At 45.7% G+C, this 26,453-nt stretch overlaps 1 protein-coding gene and 1 long non-coding RNA gene across 10 annotated transcripts in view; one reads left to right on the forward strand and one right to left on the reverse strand.

Moving 5' to 3' along the window:
* LOC135233892 (uncharacterized) overlaps positions 1-26,453 on the forward strand; it is a 122,298-nt gene that overhangs the window by 78,663 nt on the left and 17,182 nt on the right. The window contains exon 2 of the long non-coding RNA XR_010323988.1: positions 2,697-2,809. This is a non-coding gene — a long non-coding RNA (uncharacterized LOC135233892). The remainder of the gene's footprint in view (positions 1-2,696; positions 2,810-26,453) is intronic.
* acot7 (acyl-CoA thioesterase 7) overlaps positions 1-26,453 on the reverse strand; it is an 81,663-nt gene that overhangs the window by 50,838 nt on the left and 4,372 nt on the right. For 4 of the 9 annotated variants that reach the window (XM_064297838.1, XM_064297837.1, XM_064297835.1 and 1 more), the window contains exons 2-4: positions 21,451-21,568; positions 19,844-20,000; positions 8,215-8,306 (exon numbers count right to left, since the gene is read on the reverse strand). In XM_064297838.1, coding sequence (XP_064153908.1) covers positions 8,215-8,306; positions 19,844-20,000; positions 21,451-21,568 — 367 coding nt within the window. Of the gene's footprint in view, positions 1-8,214; positions 8,307-19,843; positions 20,001-20,921; positions 20,961-21,450; positions 21,569-24,284; positions 24,446-26,453 lie in introns of those variants that run through there. The other 5 variants (XM_064297834.1, XM_064297832.1, XM_064297831.1 and 2 more) reach the window with 3 other exon arrangements.

The raw sequence follows: 26,453 nt of genomic DNA on the forward strand, positions 1-26,453 counted from the left end.
CAGAGCCCCTTACAAAAGTGGAGAACATCAGCTGGTATACGGATGGTGCGATGTACTCTGGAATACAAAAGTGTGAAATCGCCAAGGCACAGAAGGCCTATTTATAATCTAATGGGTGAAAGGATTCAACTGTGCTTTTTGCAGCAATCCTCTTATCAGAGTTGACAATAGCTACTGAATTCTATTCTTTCCCCTGCCCAGGCCACTGTATCTAGATCTTTCGAGTTTTCCCAGTAAAAAGGCAAGGTTGTGGAAGTGGGTCCCATCATGTGTATGTTAAAAGCAATATGGTCTATGCATGAGGAAGTGTTGTGTAATGGTAGGGAAACTGGGCTTGCAACTCCCTGGTTGTGGGTTTGATTCCCAGGTTGGGGACCTACTGTTGAATTCATAAGCAAGGTACTTGACCCGAAGTGCTTCAGTAAATGTATGGCTCTATAAATGGATTGCATGCTTTCTTAAAAAACCTAGCACTACTCTGGATAACAGCATATGCTGAAATGTAATAGTACCCATTAACGCTGAGTATAATTTATCTTCTGTAATGTAACAGAGATATACCACTAACTTTCATTGGCTCCCCAACCATTCAAGACAAATCTTCTTTTATTGAAATAAAGATGTTTGGCTAAAATCCTTGATTACGCCTGCTGAAAAATAATTGGATTGAAAAGCCTTCATCATCCCTTTTCCAGTTTTATTGCTACTTATCATTGAAATTGGAAGGTAACTACATAATCTGAATGTGCCCACAGTACGTCCTGGTTTGAATACAAATGATTTCTACGTTCCGCAGAGCATCAAAATCTATTTTTCTCACGCCCATCTGTCAAAAAAAAGTACTGCATAACTTACCTAATGTACTGAGCAACTGAACACGCTATTGCGAGTGACAGGCTATCTGCTTCACTGGTCGCTTTGCCTTTCTTGGTTTTTACCCCTCACTTTTGGGGGAATTGTAAAATGGGAAAACTGAATCTTTTTTATTTCCAAAGAGCACATCTCCCCTCAAGAGGTAACAGAGACCAGGGGTCCGTGTTCACAGCACAGCTTTATTCAGCTGTGTCTCTTAAAATCATCTTTGGAGGAAAATAAAAGTATGAACCCTGACATTAATGGGGTTTTATGCAACATGAAGCTGTCCATTCTAGCAGGATGTAGACCCTGGCAATATAGAGTGCTGTGGAAGCCATCTTAGTCAAGAGGCTAAGGGTCTTTAACAGTTTTAGTCCCTAAAATCTTCAATGAACCTGAGCATGATTGTGCTGCCTCAGAAAAATAAATAAAAATTATGGGAAAAAAAAAGCCATTTTCCACGTGAAACTGCCCTGATTGGAAAAGTACAAAGTTAAATGTTGTTGTACGTTGCTCTGGATAAGAGCGTCTGCCAAATGCCTGTAATGTAATGTAATGTTAAATGAAGTCTGAATCATACGCAGATCCAAAAAGAGCTTTTACGTCAGCCACATATCATTAAGGTTATAATTATCATCATGGCAGATCTCATGAATGATGTAAACGTGTTTGCTATCCCGGCTAAGTAACCTGCCTGACTATGGAGAGCCTTAGACACGCACAGGACACCGCTTCTGTGCTTAGAGAAGTGACCGAATCAAGAAGAGCTCAGTAATAGTAATTTTAAGAACACTACATTTTTGCAGTGGAAATCCCAATGCCTTGCATGCCGCACGTCATTACGATCTAAATCCGGAACTTCCAAACTCAGAAAGGCAGTTAAAATCAGCCCATTCTACTACTGTGCCTATGCACTGCAGTGTGCCTGCGTGCGTGCGTGCGAGCGTGCGTGCGTGCGTGCGAGCGAGCGTTCGTGCGTGTGCGTGCTTCCAGTGGGGTTACACAGGAGAACCCCATAATGTGCAATTTCCTACCCTGGCCACAGTGGCCCAAAACCAGCTCTGTACAGTGCAGCTGCGAGATACACATGGAGAAAGAGCATAGAGATAGCAGTACCCTCTGCTCCAGCCAGCACAGTACTGTATGTGCGTGAGTGTAATTTAGAGCTGATGATGTTATGACAGGAGATATATGGGGTCATCATGCAAACTGCCGCTCTGGGAAGGGTAGAAGAGACTCCTGTCTCACAGGCAGCTGTGTTTATTCACCTGGGCCTACAAGCGCCTGCACACCCTCAGACCATTAAACCAGCTCTGTGTACCGCCTGCTCCACACAAGCCTTATTTTCAGGGATTCCTCCATATTTGATGTGTGCATAAATACCATTACAGCACTCTTTACTGGACCAAAAATGCAAATGATTAAACAGGTCTTTCCACCTGAAGGTGCAGAATACCTTCAGTACAACCTAAAAATAGAACCTCTCATCCACACCTCCACTCTGCGTCTTCTTGCAGCTGATGGGACAGCGACGGGCATACTGTATATTCACACACCGCATACTCCTTGCTTCCATATTCAGTATTACCCGTGAGGACCGTTTGAGAGTCTCGGTTTAGACTGAGTAGTTCTGTATGCGAAACAGGTCAATGTGCAGAGGCCACTTTTTCTAACTCACAATATTTTTGGGGTTGCACTCCACATTTCTGAGCTCCGTCTTGCCCAAAAGCAAAGGAAAATTCACTCCTCAAACCCACAGTTTTAATTAAAATGTATTTTCCTGTCGTACTGTATAATTAATATTGATAATATTAACATTAATATCCTCTCATTCCCTCCAGATTCCCATGGTTCCATGTGGGAAACAGGGCTGTGGTTGAATGGCTGTCTTTGCTGGGCTGATGGATACTCTATGGTAAGACTTATGTGCAGAGATGTCATGGACCCCCCTAAGGTAAATCCTGCTTTCGGAAGTCATGTCTTTTAACTGAAAGGAAATGGTGCCTTTCCAGTTATGTTTTTGGGTGAAATTACAGAGCTGGCCCTAGAATCTTCTACCTTTGAAAAGTCGTTCAGCATACATATGCCTGATGACACACTATTTTCCAGTTTGCAATCAGACCAAGATGTTTGAAAACATTCTTCCGACGATCCATGTGGAAACATGACATGGTCATATGAGACTGACACACACTGCCAGCATGTGTGCGATACACCAATGTGACAAACCAATGCGAGTTGCTCTGGATAAGGACACTTATTAAGGACACTACATGTACACACTACACGATGAGGACACAAGGGTGCAAGTGTAGAGAGCGGTGTAACCGAACACAAGCTGGGTGGTTCTGACACCAGGCACACTGAAGTGCAGCTCTGGCGCTGATGCCCGGTGTTTGCAGTGTGACTCACACGCACATCCGAACTGATTGCTGCCAGGCTTTGATTAATGAACAGAACCCCCTCTGGTCGCAGGGACCAGTGCAGCGCGTGATTCATGCGGCACGTGGTTCCTCCAGACAGGAAGTCATAAACCTTTTTGATAGCCCATCCATTAAGCGGGTCCGATTCTTTCTACCGTCTTTTATGGCAGGGAGAGCACCTCGGTCTACAGTGCAGAAGGAGAATATGCGTATCAGGGACTGTTCCTGTCTGATTCTATCAGCCTCCTGTTTGTGAATATTAAATTGTTATAGCATTGTGGGGTGGGGATGTGAGGGTGGGGGTCTAGCAGTTCATACTTTTAGGAGAAAGGCTATTTTCATGCTTTTCAGGGCAGCCTGTTAACAGAATAACAGTGATAGCCATTATATGGAGAAAGGCATAGCTTTTTCCTTTTTTCTCCCAATTTACAGTGTCCATCATACTAACCCATCCTATTCCTGCAATGTTCTGCCTCATCCTGGGAAGGCACAGACTAGTGTACCTGTGCTTTCCGTTCTGCTATTTCTGCACTTTTCCAGCTGAGCTGCACATTCCTGTGATTGGCTTTCACACGACGAGTTGGGGATTAGTGATTGGTGCATGAACCCATCACGGCTTTTGGCCGCAGTCGGGAATAGGGAATAGCACGGTCCGGATTCAATCCCGTAATATGGGGATTGTTACTCAGCGAGAACTGATTCTGCACAGGAGACCCTGATTTTTGCTTCTTTCAAGTTTTTCTGAATACTCGTCATTAATGAACGGGCCACACGATATCACGCTGCCCGAATGTTGAGCTTTAAAGACCCTGCGCTGCGTTTTTCATTTCAAAGAGCTCTACATGCTTCAGTAATTCCGCTCATTTGCTTTTTTGGCCTTCGCTGTGAGGTGAAAAGACATTAATCATCTTTGAAACACTGCATGTGATATCTGTCTCTGCCAGTTGCCTCACACTAGCTGGGGCTGAAACAGCCGAAACCTTTTCAGGACACAGCAGCACCAGGCGAGCGCTGTGAACCCCAGCACTCTCACCGTAATCTTTCTCAAAGCTCGACCGTGCTATTTCTGATTTAAAATAACATGGCACAAAAACCTCAACCGGGGAGCAAATCACCATGACGACACACGACATCAGCGTCTCTCTTCCCGATGCATAATCAGCCGAAGCTTAAAATGGATTCAGCTGGAAGGGGTGCGGGGTGGGGGGTGGGTGGTGGGGTGGGGTGGGGAGAGGGCTGTCTTGTTTCAAATCGCTTTTCTGCTGCCGAACAAAGAGGCAAATCATTCTCCTTTACGTCCCCTCCGTGTCAGGCCAGGGCTGCATTGCCCTCCACTGGCCCCTGAGTGGAGAGACAGCTTCCTGTCTGTGTGCCGTTCGGCACGTGCCCTGCAGGAGCCTCCCAGGGCCCTGGGCCTCGCTCCACACTTCCTGCAACCTGTGTCCGTTAGGCGAGCGAAGGGGGGCCCCTTGGTGAGTTATGCAGGTAACCAGGGAACCGTGCGCCAAGGCGGGTAGCTAACGAACATCCTCAGTGGCTGATGACCCTTCCCCAGAGGAAGCAGTGACGTCTGAACCGTCCCGAACGTGAGGATCTGTCGCCCGTGATGTATTCTTCCGTACGGCCAAAACGCCCATCGCAGCAGCTGTGAATGCTCTTAATAAGGACCATCCCACACAAAGGGCTCTTCGGCACTGGCCTGCGCCAAGATAAGATTTGCCCGTTTTCAACTAAAATGTTTTTTACGTGTGCTCTGGTCCTCCTCGTGTCAGCCATTTGCATTTGCGCACATTGAACCAAAAACATTAAAATTATAATCTTGATTTTTTGAAACATTACATTTCAGCAGTTAGTAGGCCACTCTGGATGAGAGCTCCTGCTAAACACCTGTAATGCAATGTAATGCAATTTAGTGTAATGTAATGCAATGTGGTGTAGTGTAATGTTGTGTAGTGAAATGTAATGCAATGTAAGGTAATTTAATGTAATACACGGCTTTGCCTGCAGTGAGGGAAAGTGCATTAACAGGGTGAGGCCCAGTTCAGGCGGCCTGGGCAGGGGCTCGTGTCTCTGGACTCTTCACTAAAACTCCCAGCCCGGCATCATTGCTCACGCTGTGAAGTCCTCACCGTGAATTACCCAGCATGCTCCAGTGGAAGCTGCTACGCGACGCACACGGTGAAGCAGGCACTTAGTGAGTCTGAAAGGGGGATAAATTAGCCGTGAGTCCAGGCCGGTCCCATAGTCGCTGGTTCAAGCCTGGGCTCTGTCTTCAACAAGCAATGCTCGGGGAGTCCATGCAAAATAGGTGACTACAGAGGCCAGCATGGGAGGGCAAGCTATTTAAATTCAGGAGCTAATTTGGTTTAATTCACAGGAGACCATTCGTGAATAGTGGGTCACATGACGATGGAGCTCAGGAAGGGAAACGGCTCTCATCCCTTCTCTTATCGTGATTCTGCTTGCCGGAGGCCACTGCAGAATGAGCTGCTCCAAAACGTTTTCTTTTAAGTAAAAAATTTATATTTCTTCCCAGCGGAAGATTATTGTCTCGGTGGAGACTGAGCTGAAAAATACGGGACAGATGGTCTGTGAAAAAAAGGCCTTGCCCTCAGGTAGACGCTAGTGATGCATTCCACTGAGCAGCTGCAGCGTGGAGTTCAGTGTGCCTCGTCAAATCTGTCCTCTGTCTGAATCGTGCTGTTCGTGCTTGGACCGCTTCCATGTTCCCATTTGATCTTCAAGTTTTCAGTTTCACAGGTGGCCCCATGTGCCCTTTCCACCCATTCTAAATAGTCTTTGGCCTGTATTAAACACCTGTACATTAACTTTAACGAACAAATGAAAGTAAGTAAGTTGGATTTTGTTTAATAATAATTGTTTGGTGACAACGGTGGACTACTGGGACTACAGAACTGTGATACTCCAGGTCCATGGGGATCACCAGTAAATTCTCCCAGGAAAATAAATAAAGCAAAATGTTTCACATACAGCTTGCGCAATGAAGGTCAACAACATGCGTATGAGTCAAAGAACCCATATCTATGTCTGAGCCGCTACTGCATGCAACATGCATGCCTAATGCATTAGCATTTTTCTCCTGCTAATGAAGTACGAATTTGGGCGTTAATTAGCCATATATGTAAAACATGTTAAACTGGACCCCAACTTGTAAAGACAAATGCGGAGTGGTTAGCAAAATTCTTTTTTTTTTCTGTTTACCTGCAAGCCACAGCACACCCATCGCTTCATACTACACAGAGGTTCTCTTCTGTTACCATGGCAACTGATGCCAAGCCAGTATGGTTGTGCCAGTGTAAATTTAGGACATTCAGACGTAACTCCCACCTGTATCGATCTGCAGTTTATTGAAAAAGGCAATCATGTGCAGGGCTTATGCTAAGCAAACATTATTATGGTACTGCATGCATTATCATTTCCTCCACTGCCTGCAACTGACCATATTTACTTTCATTCTTCAAAACGTGACATTCACACAAACAGTCTAATTTGAACCGAAAGCTCGCTTTGCTGACTATATTTATTCAGTCTGAATGTATTTTGTATCCAGTGGAAACATTACTCTTAGCCCGCCAGCCAAGCCCTTTCTTTTTATGATGATGTCATGTGGTCAAAATGCCTGTCCATGCACATCAGCATATGTACAGCGTACTGGCATTCCAGTACATACCTGTGCTAACAGTAATTGGTCTGGGCTGTTTGAAAGCTCAGGACTAGCACAAGGATTCATAAATCACCAAACTGAGTATAAGTACGGTCAGTTTGGAGGCTTATCTGTTCCAAAAAGAAGGTGAGAAAATGCAGAAGCAGTAATTGCAAATAGACATTGCTGTGTGACATGGCTATTCCCGCTGCTGAAGTCCACACTGTGACTCATTTGTGTGAAAATACAAAAGCAAAGAGCAAAATAAAAAAATAAAAACATCTGTATTACTTTTTAATAGTGTAAACTTGCACAGCATTGATTGTGGTAGGCGTTTTTCAATTTTTCAACTGTCAATTTTGGGGTACGCTTAGAGACCGTAAATGCTCCCCGTGGGTGGGGCCTTACGGGTTCAATGTTCTGCAGTTAATCGCCCCCAGAGAACCAGGCGTTTGTGAACTGCTTATTCAAAGCCGTAGACGCAGTGACATAATTACACAGGAAACGCGTGCGTGGCTGTCCCAGGCGTAAAAAGCAATTGCGGGCTCCATAACATATCGAGCTGAGTGGCTGTTGGGATAGGACAAGGAGGATAATGGCGACGGCTTTTGCTGATTAAGAGACTGTGCGACGTGCCATTATGTGTTCCCGTGGTGATTTGCTCGTACTCTTCTCAGATCGAGAGTCGGTTAGCTTGCCGTCTCGCCATCAAGCCAAACTGCGGCACAGGCAATCCCGACACCACTGTGACCGGTGCCAGTCTTAACTTTCATTCCCTTTTTACTAAACTGTGATTCCCTGCTCACTAAACTCTGATTCCCTCTTTACTAAACTCAAATTCCCTCATTCCTAAAAATTCAAGAAAGTGGCAGGAGTATAGCAAGACTGATCCACAGCTATGGACCCTCCCTCAGTGACTGAAATGCACTAAAAATATTTTTTGTGAAGGCAAACCTACATATATGCAATATAAATTAAATAAAAAAGACAAATGGCCAAAATGAACAGAGGAACAGAAAAGAAAGCGGAGCAATTGGCAACACCACAAAGCAGTCATTATTACTCACTGTTACTGTTGTTCCCTTTGTCTTATTGTTTCAACACAAAGAGGCCGCATCGTAAAAGCAATGAAAATGAGCAACTCGCAAAGCAGCGGCCATTTGCAATCATCGTTTCACTTTGCTGTTTCCTCTCTGGCACACATCACCCTCCTTGTTAGCCCTCATTACTTTGAAACTGAAAGAGCTGCTGAGGTTGTAATGGCTGGCCTACCTCGATTGGAGGGACTTCGGTGATTTTGTCGGTGTTCTGGAGGGAGAAGGGAACGTACCACAGCGTCGCCTTGTTGGTCACCTTTTTGGCACCTGTGAAATGGAACCAGTATCAGCAGCTGGCTAGGCAGGAACACAACAGAGATCTGACCATCCTTACAGCATCCTAACAAGGCCAGAAATACTACATCCTCACAAAATCAGGTAAATAAATAAATAAATAAACACCATCAGTCAGACTTAAAATAAAATCAGTATAATTTGATCACATTTTTGAAGTAATGTATAATATCTTGAGATAACTTGAAAGTTTTCTTTCAATCCAGTTCACGCTAGAGTACAAAATTGAAATGCTAGAGTACAAAAATGAAATACTGAAAAAGTGCATAAAATCCATCAAAAGGTTTGAGGAAGTGATGTCCGCATTTGAAACTAACACTCCTGTAGACACAAAAATAATTAAAGAATTTGACACAGAGCTTTCTGAGGTGACAGCTCTGTAAGAGGTGACATCACATGCTGATATGGTGATGTAGTGATATGTAATGATATTTTGCGTATCATTTAGGTCAGTTATTGTATAGTTGTTAAATGTATTTATTGTTCTGCCCTGATGGTCAGGTTTCCCTTATAAAAGATTATAAATATACCACTTGGATTTCTGGTCAAATAAAGAATAAACAAAAACTCAACACTTTGACGTTGTTAGAATTTGCACACTGGTAATGTGAAACGAGCCCCATGCCATATTTTCCTGTTTTGTGTATTATTTCGCTTTTCTGCTGCTAAACTCGAGTTCTCACGGTGATATTGCCACAGCAGGCACAGTGCAGTTTAATATGAGGGTGCGTCTTTAATTCGCTATAGCACCAACTATAGCACCAAGTACCAGATATTCATTTCAGCTTATTAGTGAAAACAGGTCAGGGATTCTGCCTTGAATCCCCGCCAATCAACTTTCAGCAATAGGCCAATAATCTATCTAGAGGACAAACTGCTTTTTGCTGTACTACCAGCCTCAATAGTCCAGAATGCAACAGCATGACTTCAGAGGATTGGGGGCGTGGCCACACTCTTACACTTTGCTTATAGCCTCTTAGCTAAATAGTACTAGCTAGCTAGCTAAAGTCAGTGTCAATCTAGCTGGCTGTGTAAGCTTCCTCCCCTCACAGGAAGGGGGTTGCAAAAGTAGTTTTGGGTAAAAAATAACTGAAGCAGATCCAGGAAAAGTCTGACAGGATAGCAAGTGAAAAACTGTGAACAGCGATTAAGTAAAATATATTACACGTTTCAGATAAAAAACACTGGAGTGAGTTGCACATCGCTGCTACATGTTTACTAACGACGTAAGTGTTCTAGCCTGAAATTTTTCCCTTAACATAAAATCAGTGTCCACAGCTTATTCACATAACACGCTGACAAACAGTGCATAATTACCTCTAACAAAATGTGCTTTTAGCACCCATGGATGAATGAAAAGTGCATTTTTCGCATAGCTTAGTTAACCACCAGGCACTAATCAAACGCTCCGTATCTGGGCTTTCTGCAAAGTGCTGCTGTAGGGATGCATTGTACCACACCAGAGGCATCTTCACCCGCTAATCACCATAAAACTCCCTCCACTTGTACGTTCATTCTGAAGCAGGCAAGGTAAGGCCACTGTATGCACGATACAGCAAGTGATGTCTTTTGGCGAGAGGTGGGAACACAATAGGGTTGTCATGGAGACGGTCCGGCTTTCTTAACGATGCCCTTCCCCCTTTGTGAACTGCAGCCTGCACTATTTTTGGCAGGGATGGGTTTTGAGCGACGTGAATAACTCCCAGCACCCCACAGAGGTCTGCGGTCACAAAAAAAGGAGTCCCAGCTCTTTTAGGAAGTTAAACCTAGGGGCCATTCCTCCCGCTTCAGGTGACGAGCTTCTCAGAGGTGCAGGTTAATGAAGTAATTACAGATCTGACCTGCTGGGGGCACGGACACGTGCTGGATCCTGGTGCCTGGATCTGATTGGAGCAAAGAGGGGCGGGGGGGGGGTCATATGTGCCATTTGCCCTGACTCTGAAACAAGATGGCGGGGTCAGCGCCGAACACTGAAGGTGAGGCCGGGGTTCTCGTCCAGACCCCTCTGAGGCTGTTCAGTGAGACTGTCCCCTGAACACAACGATGCCGTTTATATGAACCACAGGGCTCCAACAGCACCGTTTACCAAATGCTCTGACCGAGAGCAGGCAGTAAATAAGGAAATAAATCATCACTGTGTGTTTTTCCTCCCAGAATGGATGCATTTCAAACAATGCAAATAACAAGGTATAAAAACGCACAGGAGCAGCTGTGAATGAGAGCGACTGTGACAGACTGCTTTTGGGAATAGCATTTGCATTTTACACCCAGCTAAAAACCGCCCTGACAGGCCAGTTGCCATGCCAACCGTGCGGGGAATCTGGCATGCGCCATACGCCGTGGCGAGAGCAGGTTCGCTAATTGGTTCCTACAGCACATTATTCAGAAACTTCGGCGCAAGGAGGTGAGCGTTTACGTGTCTTCGGTGCTCAGAGATCGACGCTCTAAAAATAGCGCCCGGCGGATGTTTAGACACTGTCGGGGACGGAAATAAAATGCCACGACACGAGATGAATATGTTTCGGGAGCTTCCCCTTGCCGACAAAACCCGTTTACACTGGCAAGCAATGTCAAACACATTGCAAATCATGAGTTTCCAGGAGGACGCTAGCTAAACGCTAATAAGACGCTCGGCGTCTTGGCAGTACGACGAGAAGGGACGAGGCATTTCTGTGTCTCTTCTACTTTCGTTCGGCTTTGAATTGATTAATCGAGGATATACAAGCATAAACTACAACAAGAATATCAGATTTGAACCGTTTCCAAAATCACAATTTTCAAGATTTTCATAGAAATTTTAAATCCAGGCCTCTTGTCTTGATGGATGTTATGTGTATTTAAGCTAACTCTATTTTCATTATCCACAGTGGTGACAGTTAACAGTGTACATTCTCTTCAAGGTGAATTGTTTATCCCACTAATATTAATATTTGGATGCCGAACAAGCTCCAAAAGAAGATGCGTGTTGCTTCTTTCACTCTGTGTTAACTCTGAAAGTGTGTATGAAAATATCTTAAATGAAAATGATCATTTTAATGTAAATACTGTTCCACTTCTGCGTTTCGAAAATGTTTCGAACTTTTTGGTCGAAGCAAGATCGCTGACCCCATTTGTCCGTTCATACTTTTATAAGTTGTTCGTTTCACAGTTGGACCATGACAGTTTCCATAGTCCACTGTTTTTTTGAGATAAAGCCAGGTGTAGTACAGAGGGGCTTTGAACTTTCTGGAGGGGGCAAATCCTGCCTACCCATACCTGTGCCTCGTCAGTCCAAATACGTCTCCTAATTAAGTGGATCAGCAGCAATCTGCACAATCTCTGTAATTTGAAGCAAATCAAGCACAGTGGCAAAATATTCACTGGCATATAATTTAGAGTGCTCGAGTGGTGAGCTAGCCAATTATCATGAGGAGTTAATGCAACTTCTCCGTCATTTAGCAGATTGCAGAATTCAGAGCTGCCAAGAAGGCAGTTTAGTCATGAGGTCTGGACACGTTTACAGGGTCCTGTTTTGATGGGAAGGAGGCGGTCCCAAGGAAGTTTGGTTCAGTGGGCTGGCAGCGACCCCAGTGCCCAGTGTAATGCAATGTCGGCCATTTCAGAGAAAGAAATTAAATTTTAGTCGGCAAGGTGCTGCTTGGCATAACATGAGCAAGCCAGTCAACATAAATTTGCCTTCAGGGGTAAATTACCCCTCATGCCCCCTCATGTTTATTAAATTCTTCACAGTTTTTTTAACTGCTCCTTGTCCAGGAGTAGCACTTAATTTGAAACCAGCAGGGGACTGGTTCCCAGATGGCTGCTCTTTCCAAAGAAAAAGACAGACAGACAGACAGACAGAAAGGCAGTCCTCTTGATTTCTCTTGATTTCTTTGTGCCGCAGGCACAGTGATAGTAGTGTGGAAGTTGGATTCTTTTTTAAAAACCATTACTTCAAAAATTCTTCAAAAGAAAGGAAGCCAATTGTGTGTTGCAGCATCTATACTTAATTTGGTCCAACTGTCCAAATGAACCAGTAGGGACAAAAACTCTATAAATACCCTGAATTATCACAACAGAGGATTTTGCTCTCTCTCTTTCTCCCTCCCACACACACACACACACACACACAGAAATACATGCACACACGCACACACACACATATACACACAGAGCCAGAACTGTGTGTGTTTTTACGGGGTCTGAGAAGCAGCGCTGCGCTCGATGCAGACGGGCCTTATTATGAGCCTGGCCCCGAAAACCGATTCACTGCACGCTGCGTTGCCGGCGGGGCCACTGTGTCCCTGCCCTCAAACCCCCCCCCCCCCCCCCCAGCCCCGCCCCGGCTACACGGAGCAGCGCAGGGAACGCACGGGTCGGCTCGGTCGGCCCCGCAGGACCGATCATCACGGCCTGTGCACACGGGGCCCACGGCCCCCCAGGGTGCGTGACTGAGACGCCGCTGACGAGATGCGGTCTGACTGTCAGTGTGTGTAACCTGGGAGAGGCGTCATGTGACCGCCAGCAGCTCCGCCCCCCACAACTCACAGACCCCCTGCTTCCTTTGGGGAGGGGGGGGAGGGGGATGGAGGACAAGCATGCAAAGGCCTGGAAATCCGACTTCTGGAATCTTTTTTTTTTTTTTTGCTTATGCGTTATGAGTAAGACTCGTGGTAAAACCCTGTTCAACAGACTGAAATTAACCCCGGTTCTTAGAAAAATGTGCTGTCCTTAATTTATGGAACCGTTTCAATCTAAGTAGCTGAAGCAAGTCGTTGTCTTTGGTCTTCACAGTTGCGATATCGCTGAAGAACCGGAAAAAAACAGCCACTGTTATGTAACAAATTCAGCTGTCACCGGTAGCACTTTGAGGGAGGCCAATAGACTGTTTTATTTATGGAGATCTCTGCGTGGCGGAGCAGAGGGGGGCAGTAGCTCAGATGATGGGAGTGTGCATCTGCATGTGAATGTGCGTGTGTGTGCGCGCGCATGTGCGTGCATGTGTGTCCCTGTGCGTCCATGTGCGTGTCTGTGTGTGTGAGCGCATGTAAGCATGCAAGTGTGTGTGTGTGCGCGCACATGTGAGACCGTGTGCGTGTCTGTGTGTGTGCGCACACGTGCATGCTTGCCCGTATATACGTGTACAGTATATGTGCGTTTGTGAGTGAGTGTGTACTGTAAGTGAAGGTGAAGGGAGATGGTTGTAATGTCGCCGGTTCATCAGAAGACTGAATCGTTGATGCTTGTGAGAGAGTCGGTGTGAGTGACAGAGGGGACAGAGGCTCAGGAGCACACAGGACGTCCATTCAGGTACTGCTATGTGTCTGCAGCTCAGTGCCCTGCTGTGTGTGACTGGTGACACTAACACAATGTGACAGAAGCAAATAATGTCTGCTTCCATTATCTTCTCTCCCCCTGGGCTCCACAGGGCCCTTTAAAGGGGAAACGCCAGCACAGCTACACTGCGCAGCGCAGAGCCAGAGCTGCGTTATGTGCACTGTGCAGAGACATGCACGCTTAGACACACGTACAGCCATACACATACACGCATACACAAAGATACACATGCACAGCCATGCACATGCTCAGAGATATCTACACAGACATACACACACCCACACACACAGACATACACATACACAGAGATGTGTACAGAGACATATACACATACACACAGCCATACTTATACACATACATATACCCACAGATATACCTGCACAACCATACACATGCACAGAGATATGTACACAGACATACACATACACAGCCTTGCACATACAAACCTACACAACACGACAACTCTTTCTCCCAAACTCGCACATATACAAGCATGCATGAAATATATATGCATGTGCACACTTTGAGATGGATGCATAACTTTAGTGACAAGCTGAGAGTCTCACTTTATGTGAGATGGGTCTCCAATCAAGCCCCAAGCAGTGCTCACAGTGAAGTCACATGACCCACTCACACTGTGTTTCACAGAAGCCCAACATAGTGACCAATCAGGGCTAGTCATTACCTTTAAACCCCGCCCCCAGCTCTGCTCTCCATCGCTCACTCTGGTCTCCAGCCAGTCAGAATAATGGGTCATTTTCCAGTTCCAGAACTTTCCAATCCTTTGCGCTGAAACGATAAATGTTCCATCTAGCGCACATCAAAGACTAGTCCTCCACAATGAGGGGAATCGGGTCATGTGATGGCCTGCCCTCCTTATGTATTTACGCACTTTAGTGAGGCAGGGGGAAGAGACAGAGGTGGGTCCGCGGTACAGAAATGGCAGGGAATCGAACCCCAGGCCCGATTCGCGGATTCGTATACGGGCTGACAGTTGGCCGCCCTAGGAACTGTGCCACACACTCTCAGCTCAAGCTGCGTTCTTTAGTTGAGATAAGCTTTGGTAAATGTCACAGCGAGGTAAAGCATGTGGGCTAACTGGGATACAAGTGAACGGTGTGTGCAGTGCAATCAAATCAAAGGAAACCTTCCCAGATTAATCTGCGGCTGTAATCACTTTTGGGTTTTTTTGTCGTCTTTTTTTGTTTTTTTGCCAAAGCGAGACACGGTGCTGGAAGTCTAGCCAGCCAAGAAGGCTCTGGCCAGCCAATGAAAATGAGATTTCTCGTAGCGACTGACACTGATACGTTGCATCTGACTGGTTAGGCAGCAATAAACATGCTGTTTGTTTACATTGTCCTCTCTCATCGCAGCACTGATTGTAAATGAACATTCAATTATGCCAGCGTAATGGTGATTGCCGGTCCAATCTCATTCTCATTGTCGGCCTGCTTCACTGTAAATGCTGGACACAGATGAGAGGCAAGCAACTCATATTAGGTGAAACGAAGATGCCAGCTGTTTATTGGGCATGGCATAAAACGTGAGTCGGGGCTACAACGTCCAACAGATGAACAACCACTCTGGTACAGTATGCAGCAACCCGTTTCAGCTGATGGGGTGCCAATGCTAATCATCTTGCCCAGGTGCAAGCTACTGCACATGTCTATATGACCTCCCAAAAAATGGGAACTCCTTAATCATGATTAAATGCATCATAATCTAAGATTGCCACCAAATACCTGACACATTACATTTTGTGTAATGCTCCAACCCGTAACGTGTTTAAAGTTATGTGGTTAGCATTTAAAATGGCTTTTGCTTGGAATAGCCAAAATAGCTTGCTCTTTTGAATTTGTGTTTTTACATTACATTACAGGCATTTGGCAGACGCTCTTATCCAGAGCAGCTTACACAACTTTTACATAGCATTTTACATAGTTGTATCCATTTATACAGCTGGATATATACTGAAGCAATTCCTTGCTCAAGGGTACAACAGCAGTGTCCTACCCGGGAATCGAACCTGAAACCTTTCGGTTACAAGCCCAGTTCCTTACCCACTGTGCTACGCTCCGTCCGTATTTGATCTCATATTCATTATTGCATTAAAAAAATTCTCAGTATTAAATGCCACAAATATTAGAGACAAAATTCAGAAACAACTACATTAATTGATTACTTTATCCCTAAAATTCTGAATAAATCAAGAAATCAAGTATAATGTTTAATTCTAGAAAAACTGCAGTCTTGTTTGACTAAATTGCCCATGGACTAAACGTGGCTAAGTGCACTTGAATGAATGTACAAAAAGTACACATTTCATACACTGCCCCTTACCAGTGTTATTCATGAAAATAAGAGGTTGGCACCAATTTTGAATGCTGACATTTAAATGCAACACATGTACCGTATGTATTCTACCACTCCACGCACCCCCCCCCCCACACCTGCACATTAACAGCTCTTGAGGGAAAACGGTTTGTGCCCCCTCCCCTTCCGACCCCTAACAGCCTGTGACATCACGGGCTTCCCAACATCAAAGGTCAGCCCCTCCCAGCCCTGTGAACCCTGGGGGTGGGTGGGAGGGGGGGGGCGTGTTGCTCTGTGCCTGCTGAGCCCATGAGCTGTGCTGTCATCTCCCCGCTCTGCCCCCGCACGCCGGCCCCGTTTCTGCCACATGAAAAAGCAGTTGCTGTGGCAACAGTCGCCAGCGGATACTTCCTTTGTTTCAGCATTGCTTGTCCCCCTCTTTATTTCTGACTTCGACCCTTTTCCCCTCCCCGTGCCTATATTGGTTATTTAGAAGCCACTGGCGGACCCTGGGGAAGGTGAGAGATCGCCAGGTGAAGGTAGGGGCAGGAAGGGTGGGTGGAGGGGGCGACGGAGGGGAAGAGACAGAGGTGGGTCCCCTGTGCTATTTTTAAATTCCCCATCAGAAATTGAGTGTGTCAGCCTCTGGTGGTGAATGGAGCTGAAGAATTAATGAATGGAGCTCCACAGTGCTGTGACATGCGCCACAGTCTGGACCAGCCCACGTCCAGCAGTACCCAGAATTCTCCTGGGGCGATGCTTAGCTGGCCGGCCGTAGCTTTACCCTGGGGCAGAGGAGTTCAGTCATCGAGGTGCTCCCTCTTTATTCGCTCAGATGCCAGGGATAAAGGGCTGAATTTGGAAAGGTAATCCCAGCCTCGTCACGCAATGGCGACCCCCTCTGGTCACTTGGGGGCCTGCAGTCTGTCTGCAGCAGCTGAATGAGAAGCACAGTCCCCTGGCACCAAGCGCAGTGGTGCAGTACAAACCCGTGCTTAAACACACCGGTGTGTTCAGTACAGACCTGTGCTGAACACACACTGGTGTGTTGAGTACAGACTTCTGCTGAACACACAATGGTGTGTGTAGTCTGCCATCTCTTCAAGAACTGATGTAGGGTGTCGCAGGGACAGAGTTTCAGTTGCGGTTGGACATTTTCCATTTTAAGGGAAAAAATGTCAGGAAACAGCTGATAAAAAAGCAAAGAAAACCCCAGCTGGTCCACAATGTACACACATTACAGTGCATGAGGACTCTGAGGCACTCTGAGCTGGGTGTATGAAAAGAAGCATTGCTTGTGGCTTGCCTTGCTCACTTACACTGCTAAGTGCAGTGGGGATATGTGTGGGGGTTCCTTTCAGCCGCAGCCTAGGACAGGAGACAGGTCTCCAACTGGGCCCAGGAATCTGACCCATAACCCTTGAATTCTGGGATTCTGAGTCCAACCGGGCTGTTGTCAAATCCTCCCACGACAACAGCACTGTGGTGATAAGGGGCCCTGGGGGGCATTCGCGGCAGACGTCACAGAGTTCCCACACCGCCAAATGACCCTGCGCTGATCTGGGTTGCCGCGGCGCTGGCACCGCCCATTACTGGCGGTTATGGCGGTAACGTGTTTATTGCTGCTGTCAGAGCGGCTGGGGCTGATAATCAGTCAGGTGAGTCTGTCTGCCGGGGGGGTGCGCGTCGCTCCGATCTGGGGATGGGCATTTCCTCACCCGGCCCTCCCACTCGCAGGGCTGAAGATAAGCCAGCCCCAGAGGGGGTCTGCTGCAATCTCAGCATTTCACCGTGTGCCCTACTGCTGAACTGCCCCAGCAAACCCCCCCCCCACCCCCCCGATACTGTTTACTCTCCGTCTTTATCAGCGTGATGCCGGTGCCCTGCAGTCATGGTAACGCGGCGAGCGTACTTCAGGTGCAGTCAGCCACAGAGAGGACAGCACAGCTATCTCAGCCGCCTGGGAGTCGCAGTCACCTCTGGCCCAGTTTAAGCGCAAAAGCATTTTGTCGGTGTCATAAGGAGCGGACAGAGCCGTTGCTCAACGCAGGGATAGATTGTACTCTCCTGGCTGCATTGAGGGCGTGGCATTAGCCCACAGCAGTGGGGGACGTCATGGTAGTGGAGTTGAGAGTTTGTTTGGTGAAAGTTATTGAGGTTATGATGGCTGAATTATGTGCTACTTCCTGCTCTTTGCCTGAAACATTGTGGGATGGCCAATCCTGGAAAGGCCTTTTGTCTTATAGTTAATGCTAATGACACTTTTGTACACAAATAGCCTACCTGTTGTGATTTACCGGAATCTTACTACATACAGAAAAGACATGCTTTATTTAGTCAGTATTTTGGAGGTTGGAGGTTCTGTGGTTACTTTTTCTCAAGCTTGATTTTTTTCTTTTTGGTACAATGTGGCCTTTTATTTTTTTCCCTTTTTCCCTCAGTATGTAATGCCCAACCCTGCTCATGCTGTGACGCTCACGGCATCCTCTGCTGTTCGATTTGAGAGAGCAGACCAGCGTGCGCTCTCCTCATGAGCACACTTCAGGCACCAGGGTGTTTCACACTGCACTTCACCAGCTGGGCTTGCTCAGGCATGCGCTGGAGGAATAGGCTACAAGCACAGAGCTACAGGTGAACATGCAGACGTCTGATCGACCAGCAGGGGTCGCTGGTGTGAAACAGACTGAAACCCTTCCATCAGTGCTTGTCAGAGTCAGTTATGTGTCACCCTGTGGGGTTGCTGGCCACAGTCGACACTGGTTTAGTCCAAATTTGATGCCAGACAGTCGAGATTGTAGAGTCTCTACAGGAGAGACTGAACCTATAGTAGTTTAGTGGTGCCGCTGCTGGACATTATGTATGAAAGAATATGCATCAGTGCATGTAGAACTCGCTCAGCCAGATACATCAATTTTATGTGGTGTAAACAGTGCTGTTTATATGTACCAAATGTAAGACTCACTGCCGTACAGTCAAGAGCTCCACTATAGTAGGCTGAAGGGAGGTCTAGAAGGCAGCCCACTAGGCTAGCAAATATATAGACCACTAGCAAGCTAATTTACGATAATCTCCTTCAAATAACTAGCTACATTAGCAAATCTTAACCTTACATGTGTTTCAGAATTATGCACAACATTAGTCAGACAGCAGATTGTTGTTAAAAATAAGTTGTATCCACAAATGTCTGATATACACTGGCAATGGGACACTTGTGACAATTTCCAGCCCTATAATTGGCCGATACTACTTATTCTCAATAGAAGCCCATTCCTGAAATTCTACAAGAGAGGCATCTCTTTATCAGTCAACTGTGTGAAGTGCTTTGAAGCAGCCAGTCCACATTTCTCCTAATTAGTTATTTTCTTTTAATCTGAAAAAGTGCACCATCTTGTGGCTTGGATGGAGAGTGCACTAAATAACGTCATGTCTTCTCTTCATTATTATATTTATTTTTCTGGTTAACCCGGGTAACGGTATAGTAAATGTATTTTACCGCTAATGCAACTGTGATATAATTTTGTGAAACATCACTGAAAAGACCAGGGTGTGCTCAGGTGCGTAGCCAGGACCTAAAAAATACCAAGATTAAGAGACTCAGCTGGGATGGGGTGGGGTGAGCTGAGGCGGAGTGGGGGGTTAGCCCCCTTTTTTCCCTTTAAATTAGTCATTTAATGGAGGTGTGAATGCTGCAAATATGCTTCTAGATGAGACGTAATTTGAAAAAATATTAAAGACCATTCATTCCCCTCTTAAACAAATTGCAACTGATGCTCTCGCTAAAGACCGAAATGAAACATAGGCTTCTGAGACAGACATGAATAAAAATCTCGAGGACGTGACTTCGGTGTCCTCACTGGCAGTCGCGCATGGTCTCCACTCACCTGTCAGGATGTTCTCGGCGAGCACGTTGACCTGCACCTCCACGGAGCGCTTGGAGGTGTAGGTGATTTCGGCGCTGACGTGCGCCACCTCGCCTATGAACATGGGGTGCAGGAAGTCGGTCCGCTCCACTCGGGCCAGCGCGGCCACACAGCGTTCCTGTGGGACAGGAGAGCGCCCCACCACGTCAGTCCTGCTCTCAAAGTTTGGGCACGCCCCTGGCTTCACATGCCCCCATTTCCCTGCTATGATAGCATAAGAATGTGTACAGGAGTCCAGTTTTTTAGACTGATGCCAGTTGGAGATCCTTTAAAATCCACTGTAGCAGCAGACTAGACTGTCGCTTATGAATGTTCTTAAGGCACACTGCAGTATATCTGAATAGATTCCTAAGCAGGTCAAGCATTGAACAAATGACAGTTACAACTGGTTTACTTGCTCTGGTGAAATAAGGCTACGGAAAAGTCAAGAATCTGAAAAGATTTTAAACACACTGGGTTGAGATGGCAAAAAAAATCCATTATGACTATGGCACCATCTAGTGGATAGCCTTAACACAGCAGGCCCTGCAACGTAATATTATAGAGTGAACCATTTTTTCATATCGCCATAAAGAGATTTATGTGTATTGCCTTTGAGATAGGAAAATTGCATCATTCTCTTTTACCACTATCATCTGATATGTGTCTTGACACTGCAATGAAGACCAAGAAACCATTTGTTTGCAGAAACTCTCAAAAATTCATTGATGTTACTCAGCCTCCAGTCTATTCTGGAAGGTAATCTGAACTATTTTTTTATTTAACACCACATATATACGGGCAAGGTAATGAATGGGAGGGATTATATAGCCAGTCAACTGTAGAGGGCATGATTAAGTGATCATATTGTGAAAAACACCAAGATGCTTTTGTCACATCAGTATGTCTTTTGTCATCAATGCGAAGGGAAATGGGAATAAACCAACTGAGCTAGTAATAATGAACAAACACAGTGCGGAGACCTCAGGACACAAAGTTCTGATGTGGGATCTACAGTACCCTACAGTAACAGAACTAACAGTGGCCATTTTACTATTACCTGCCGTCCTGCAGGGCTGTGTTTGGAGATAGCGCTCTCCTGTACATGGGATAGACAAACAGAAACTCACTCTGTGTGTAAGTTTGTGCATAAGCTTGCTAGAGAAAAACTTGCAGATGCATGATTGGGCTTAGCCTGTGCTTGTGGTGAGTGTGTCTTCTGACCGAGGAGAGGAGTGTGTGTTATTTGTGTGTGTGTTTATATGTGAATGTGTAAAAATAAATACAGGATGTGTGAGTGTATTTATAATACAGACATAAAATGTGTGTCTGTGTGTACACACACTCACAAACACTTGACTCTTTAATATTTGTGCGTCTGTGTGTTTGTGTGTGCTTTACGTGAGTGTGCATGTTTTTGTGTCTGTGTGTGAGTGTGAGCTTTATGTATAGGTACATGTGCGTGTGTCTGTGTGACCTTTATGTAAGTGTGCATGTTTTTGTGTCTGTGTGTGAGTGTGAGCTTTATGTATGTGTGCATGTGTGCGCGTGTTCGCGTGCATGTTTGCATGCATGCATGTGTATTTTACCCCTTGCCGGCTGTTGCAGTGGCGTGTAGTGATGATGCCCCCCGCCTCCTCGATCATCTTCAGTATGGTCCCGCCGTGGACGTTGCCAACAATGTTGGCATCATCGGGGCGCATGATCCTGGCGGACAGAGAGAAACAGGTCAAAACAGACAACAGACACAAAATGCGCACAACAATCTATCCACAAAACAACACCAATCTCGCCCAGAACACACAGCCACGAGCACCGGAGGAAGCGGAGGACTTTCTCCCTGCGTAACCTTCGCCGCTCAGCTGTCAGCTGTCATAATCAGCTCCCTCTTGACGCTCCCGCGCCATTCATGAGTCACAGATGTTCCACCACTTCCGAGCCCGGCAACCACTTCCTGCCGGCGCACTCCGGCGCCTGCCTAATCAAATGACTTAACAAATGAGATGCGTCCCTGACGGAGGTCGGCTCACGGTGGCGCCACCTTCTGCACATGTGCACAAGGCTCCTTTCCTTAATTAGACTGCCGGTCTCCTTCTCTGGCAGCGGCCTTCTGCTGTGACGTGTTGAATAACGTCTGTTCTCTTTATTGACGGCATAAAGCGAGACGCGTTTATATAGCCACAGCAAACGCACTGATACACGTTTCCTCTGTCTTTCAGCTGTACCGTAGCTCCACACGGCACTGGCAGACTGGACAAATGCGGTCTGAATTGGTCTCTGTCGTTTTAAATCTTTTCGTTTTCGTAATAAGGAAATGACTAACCGCTCTGTTGCTAAAAACATATGAAGCCTGTAAAAACAGGTCGGTGTGTCGGTTCTGCAAAACAATCACAATGCAAAAGGAAGCCGGAGAAACATGGAAACGTATCTGTCTGTCTTTTCACTGTCCAAAATTATTGAAAGAAAACACTGAAAAAGTATTGCCTTGCCAAAATATTTATGATTCAAATTGCAGCAGTGCAATGTGAGGATTGCTTGCTTTCACATGACAAACATTGAGAACACAAGTTTTTTATAAGGCCTCAGGTATGCTTTGAACTAAACAAAAAGACCTTTCACCTGTACTGTATTATGGTGGTAAAAAAAATCACCACAGACTGACACTGCTGTGCCAAGAGACTTATTCCTTGCTACAGTTTTGCACATAAAAAAAAATAAATCTATAACCGATTTACTCAGGTGTGCCAAGACGCAACTGGTTGTGGAGTTCCGGCCTGATAATCTGTCATAAAAAGGCAAGCAGGGGGGAGTACTGTGATATCGCCTATGCCGCCTGTCAGGCTTGATGTATTGCCATAATCACCTACAGTGCACACACTGGAAACAACAGCCCTGTGCGGTCCTGAACCATGCGCACACGCTCTGTGTAAAGAGTAGTATAACCATGGCTAGTCATCTGACACACAGGCCTGTTTGGATTGGTCGCTGGAGTTCTCCCCCACAACCCTCCCCCCCTCACTCTCTCTCCCCCTGTCTCTTGTCCTCTCTCCCTCTCTTGCTGCCTCATTCTTTCTCTCTCTTATTCCATCTCTTTCTCTTGCTCTCTCTCTCTCGCTGTCTCCCTCTCTTGCCCTCTCTCTCACTCTCGCTGTCTTTCCCTCTCTTGCTGCCTCATCCTCTCTCTCTTATTCTCTCCCCCCTCCCCCCCATGCTCTCGGCCGTTGGTTTCATCACTCACGCATTTCCCCTCTTCCCCGCTCTCACCTCAAGCACCACGTGAGACGTGAGCAGTGTAAAGGATGAGAACTGAGCACGCTCAGACTGGAACGTGCTCGAGCTGCTGATTGCAAGGCTTCTATCAAATTATTTAAAATTAATTTACAACGGCTGAGTCTCCCAGTAAACGAAATACTTCACAGGCGTTCTGTCTTTCCGCATGGACCGCCACTGCACGACATCTCACATAATTTGCAGAGACAAACTGGAAACAGACGGCACATGATCTAAAGATTAAGAGCAAAATGGTAGCTGGAGTTTGTAACATGTAGATTGGCCCTGTGACCAAACAGACAGTATTCTTGGATCTTTAACAAGCAATGCTACATTTGTCTACACTGAACCATGTCAAAGTAATTCCACTCCAACTTACAATCAGAACAACTTATGTTCATTTTTGCCTTTGGGAGAAGCTTTGGTACCTATCGTTGCTGTTACCATTACTCTGTGGTCATACTGTTTTCTTGTTATTCTGTTTAATGGACTCAACCCTGAATGAATATAAATTTAGTGCCATTTGGAGCGTTAGGCCTACTTTATTACCTTTGAAACCATGCACTTCACTGAGGTAGATACCTGCTAATGTACTACAGTGGCACTCTGGCCATTATGAATATTAGATATTGTAAGCAAAACATTTTGTACTCACATATTAGGATACTATGCATTCACAACATAACATCACAACATGCTTGCTATGTCTGTACAATGAGACAGTCAAACTGGATAGTCACCATAGCGAAATAATGAGTCATTCTTCACCTTAACCACATACGTTTTAAAACAATGATCAAGCTTAGAGTACTACCGTAAAACAGTTCAGCATTTACATTTGCTTTCCTTTTTCAATGCTATAAGGTAACTTCACACCAAGACATGCGCTTGTACAGCTATAGAAAAAACAGACAGGAACCTTAAACTAACACAGTGACTAGGCTAAGTCCTGCTCTTTAATTTTGAGTTCTGAGAACAATCTACTCTATTAGATGACCACTGTTTCCACAAAAAGGAATATGAAGCACTTAGCCATGTGTTTGTGTGTGTGTGTGTGTGTGTGTGTGTGTGTGTGTGTGTGTGTATGTATGTATGTATGTATGTGTGTGTGTGTGTGTGTGTGTGTGTGTGTGTTTTTGTTTGTTCGCTGTACCTGGTGAGCTGGTGATGGAACCCCATTTCCAATTCCTGACAGATCGGAGGATGTTGTGAGGAGTGAAACAGAAAGGACACTGCGATTTCTATTTCTCAGTCCTCTGTGTTTCCATTCATAATTCACATCCGTGCCACTGCCGGCGCTGACCTCACACATAAGAGCTCCACCCCCCTTCTAAGTGACAGCCTGACTGGTTCTGTACCCTCCTACTCCTCAGTGACTAAGAAGCCCCTTGGCCAATGAGAACAGCCCTCCTCTAAGCGGTTGCCATGGGAATTTCTTCAGCAGAAGGCCGGGCAGGAAGTGTTATCAGAGGCATCGATGGTTTGCCGTTTCACCTCTGAATCTGAGCATAATATCCTCTGTTCGGTGGAATGGCATTAAATGCCAAACACTGGAATTGCTTGTTGCTCCTGTTGTATGCTATTTAACATCAGACTTAAACAGGCGTGTTCATATGTGCAAAGGAAATGCGTAAACCACCAAGTGCCTCTCAGAGCAAAAGAGACACAGTGAGAGACATAATAGTTAGTTCTCATTTTAGCAACATTGGGCATGCTTCCCAGAAAGGAATTTATGACTCATCAGAAAAAGTCTTTGCAGTCAGTTTTGCATATTTTATTAGCCACGATTAGCATGACGTGTACACTAGGACATGAGTCTCAAAAAGGGGGGCAACAAACAGGACAGTTTTTTAAAGGACTTCTTTTGGGCGGGGGGGGACTAACTGCACCCAACACAACATGCTAATATTGGGGGAAGGCTATTTGATGTTTTCCCAAAGTTGGGTGGGGGTGGGGACCATTCCCTCCCATCTCCCTTGGGATCTGCGTCCATGTGTGTATATATTCAAATCATGCCCCTATAATGCAGAAGACTAAGCTGTTTCACTGGAAAGGGCTAGGCTTCAGAAGCAGGCACTCCTGCACTGAGGCCAGGGAGCTAAAGCCAAAAGCACAACGCTGTTGCGACAGCTGTTTCCTCTGCAGTCGATTGCGTTATCGGACAATCATTAACCAGAAAGACAGGCTCTGCGGAAACCTGGAAATCCCTTGTGGATAGACCAGTTCCGGTGCCTATTTGCAGACAGCCTTTTACGATTGGGCTAGATACCACGTCTTCGCAGAATGCTGTAGTGCTCCACGTTCTTCACTGCAGGGCGGTATCACACTTCTTTTATTGGGAGTGAGATAGCAGCCAGGTGCCAGCACAGTCCCTTGTTCACTGTTAGCAGTTTCCCTAGCTTTCCAGCGCATGCGGGAAGAGGAGCTAATTACCATAATGCTTCTCTGACCCTGATGGTTTGGGGGGTGGGGAGGGGGGGGGGTCTGACAATTGGGAATTAGTGTGGGGGCTAGTTTCATTCATTCATGTAACTTAGCCCTGTGTTTCTTTATCTTGGGGTAGATGTGACTTGCATTCTCTTTAATGTTAATTCACATTACATTATGAGCACATGAGTAGCTAAGTGAGCTGTTCTTTTTAACTGCAACATTAGTATTATCTACTACTAGTATGAATAGAAAGCCATCTTTCCTGTCTAGTCAGTCCACTTGACATAGAACAGCTAGCTAACCTGTGGGTGGGAAGACGAAACAGCTAGTAGCTAAATAGCTTTCTAGCTGGAACTGCCATTATATCTCCGGAATGACAGCTAATTCACTCCTGTTGGTAAAAACACCTGAAGTGTAACATTAGCTGACAAACCATTTAACAGCTATGCAGCTTTCCAGCTAATGACACACGGCATATGTAAGAGGCTAGCCTTAAGCCTACTCTTACACTGACATTAGGCCTTACTCTTATACTCCAGTGTTTCCACTTTGACTAAAGCAAATATAGCAGAGTGGATGTAAATGTTAATCCGGTCCTATTATTTGCAATATTCTCGTATTTACGTGTCTCTAAAGAGCCCCATACAAATAAAATTTAATTTAATTTAATTGATTTGGGGAAACTGCAGCACACATTAGTCGATATAAAATGGAGAACAGAAAAAACCCTTGTGTAGTTTTACTAAGTGAGTGTTCAGGAATGTTAGGGATATTGGTGAGGGAGGCAGACTTGTTGCCATAAGGCTGGGCTGCAGTGGGAGTCGTGGCCTTTGTACCCCAGTATGAGTTAAATATGAACTCAACCTCTAGTCTACTGCAAATAAGAATTTAT

The sequence above is a fragment of the Anguilla rostrata genome, chromosome 11 (assembly GCF_018555375.3).
Source record: "Anguilla rostrata isolate EN2019 chromosome 11, ASM1855537v3, whole genome shotgun sequence".
Taxonomy (NCBI): Eukaryota; Metazoa; Chordata; class Actinopteri; order Anguilliformes; family Anguillidae; genus Anguilla; species Anguilla rostrata.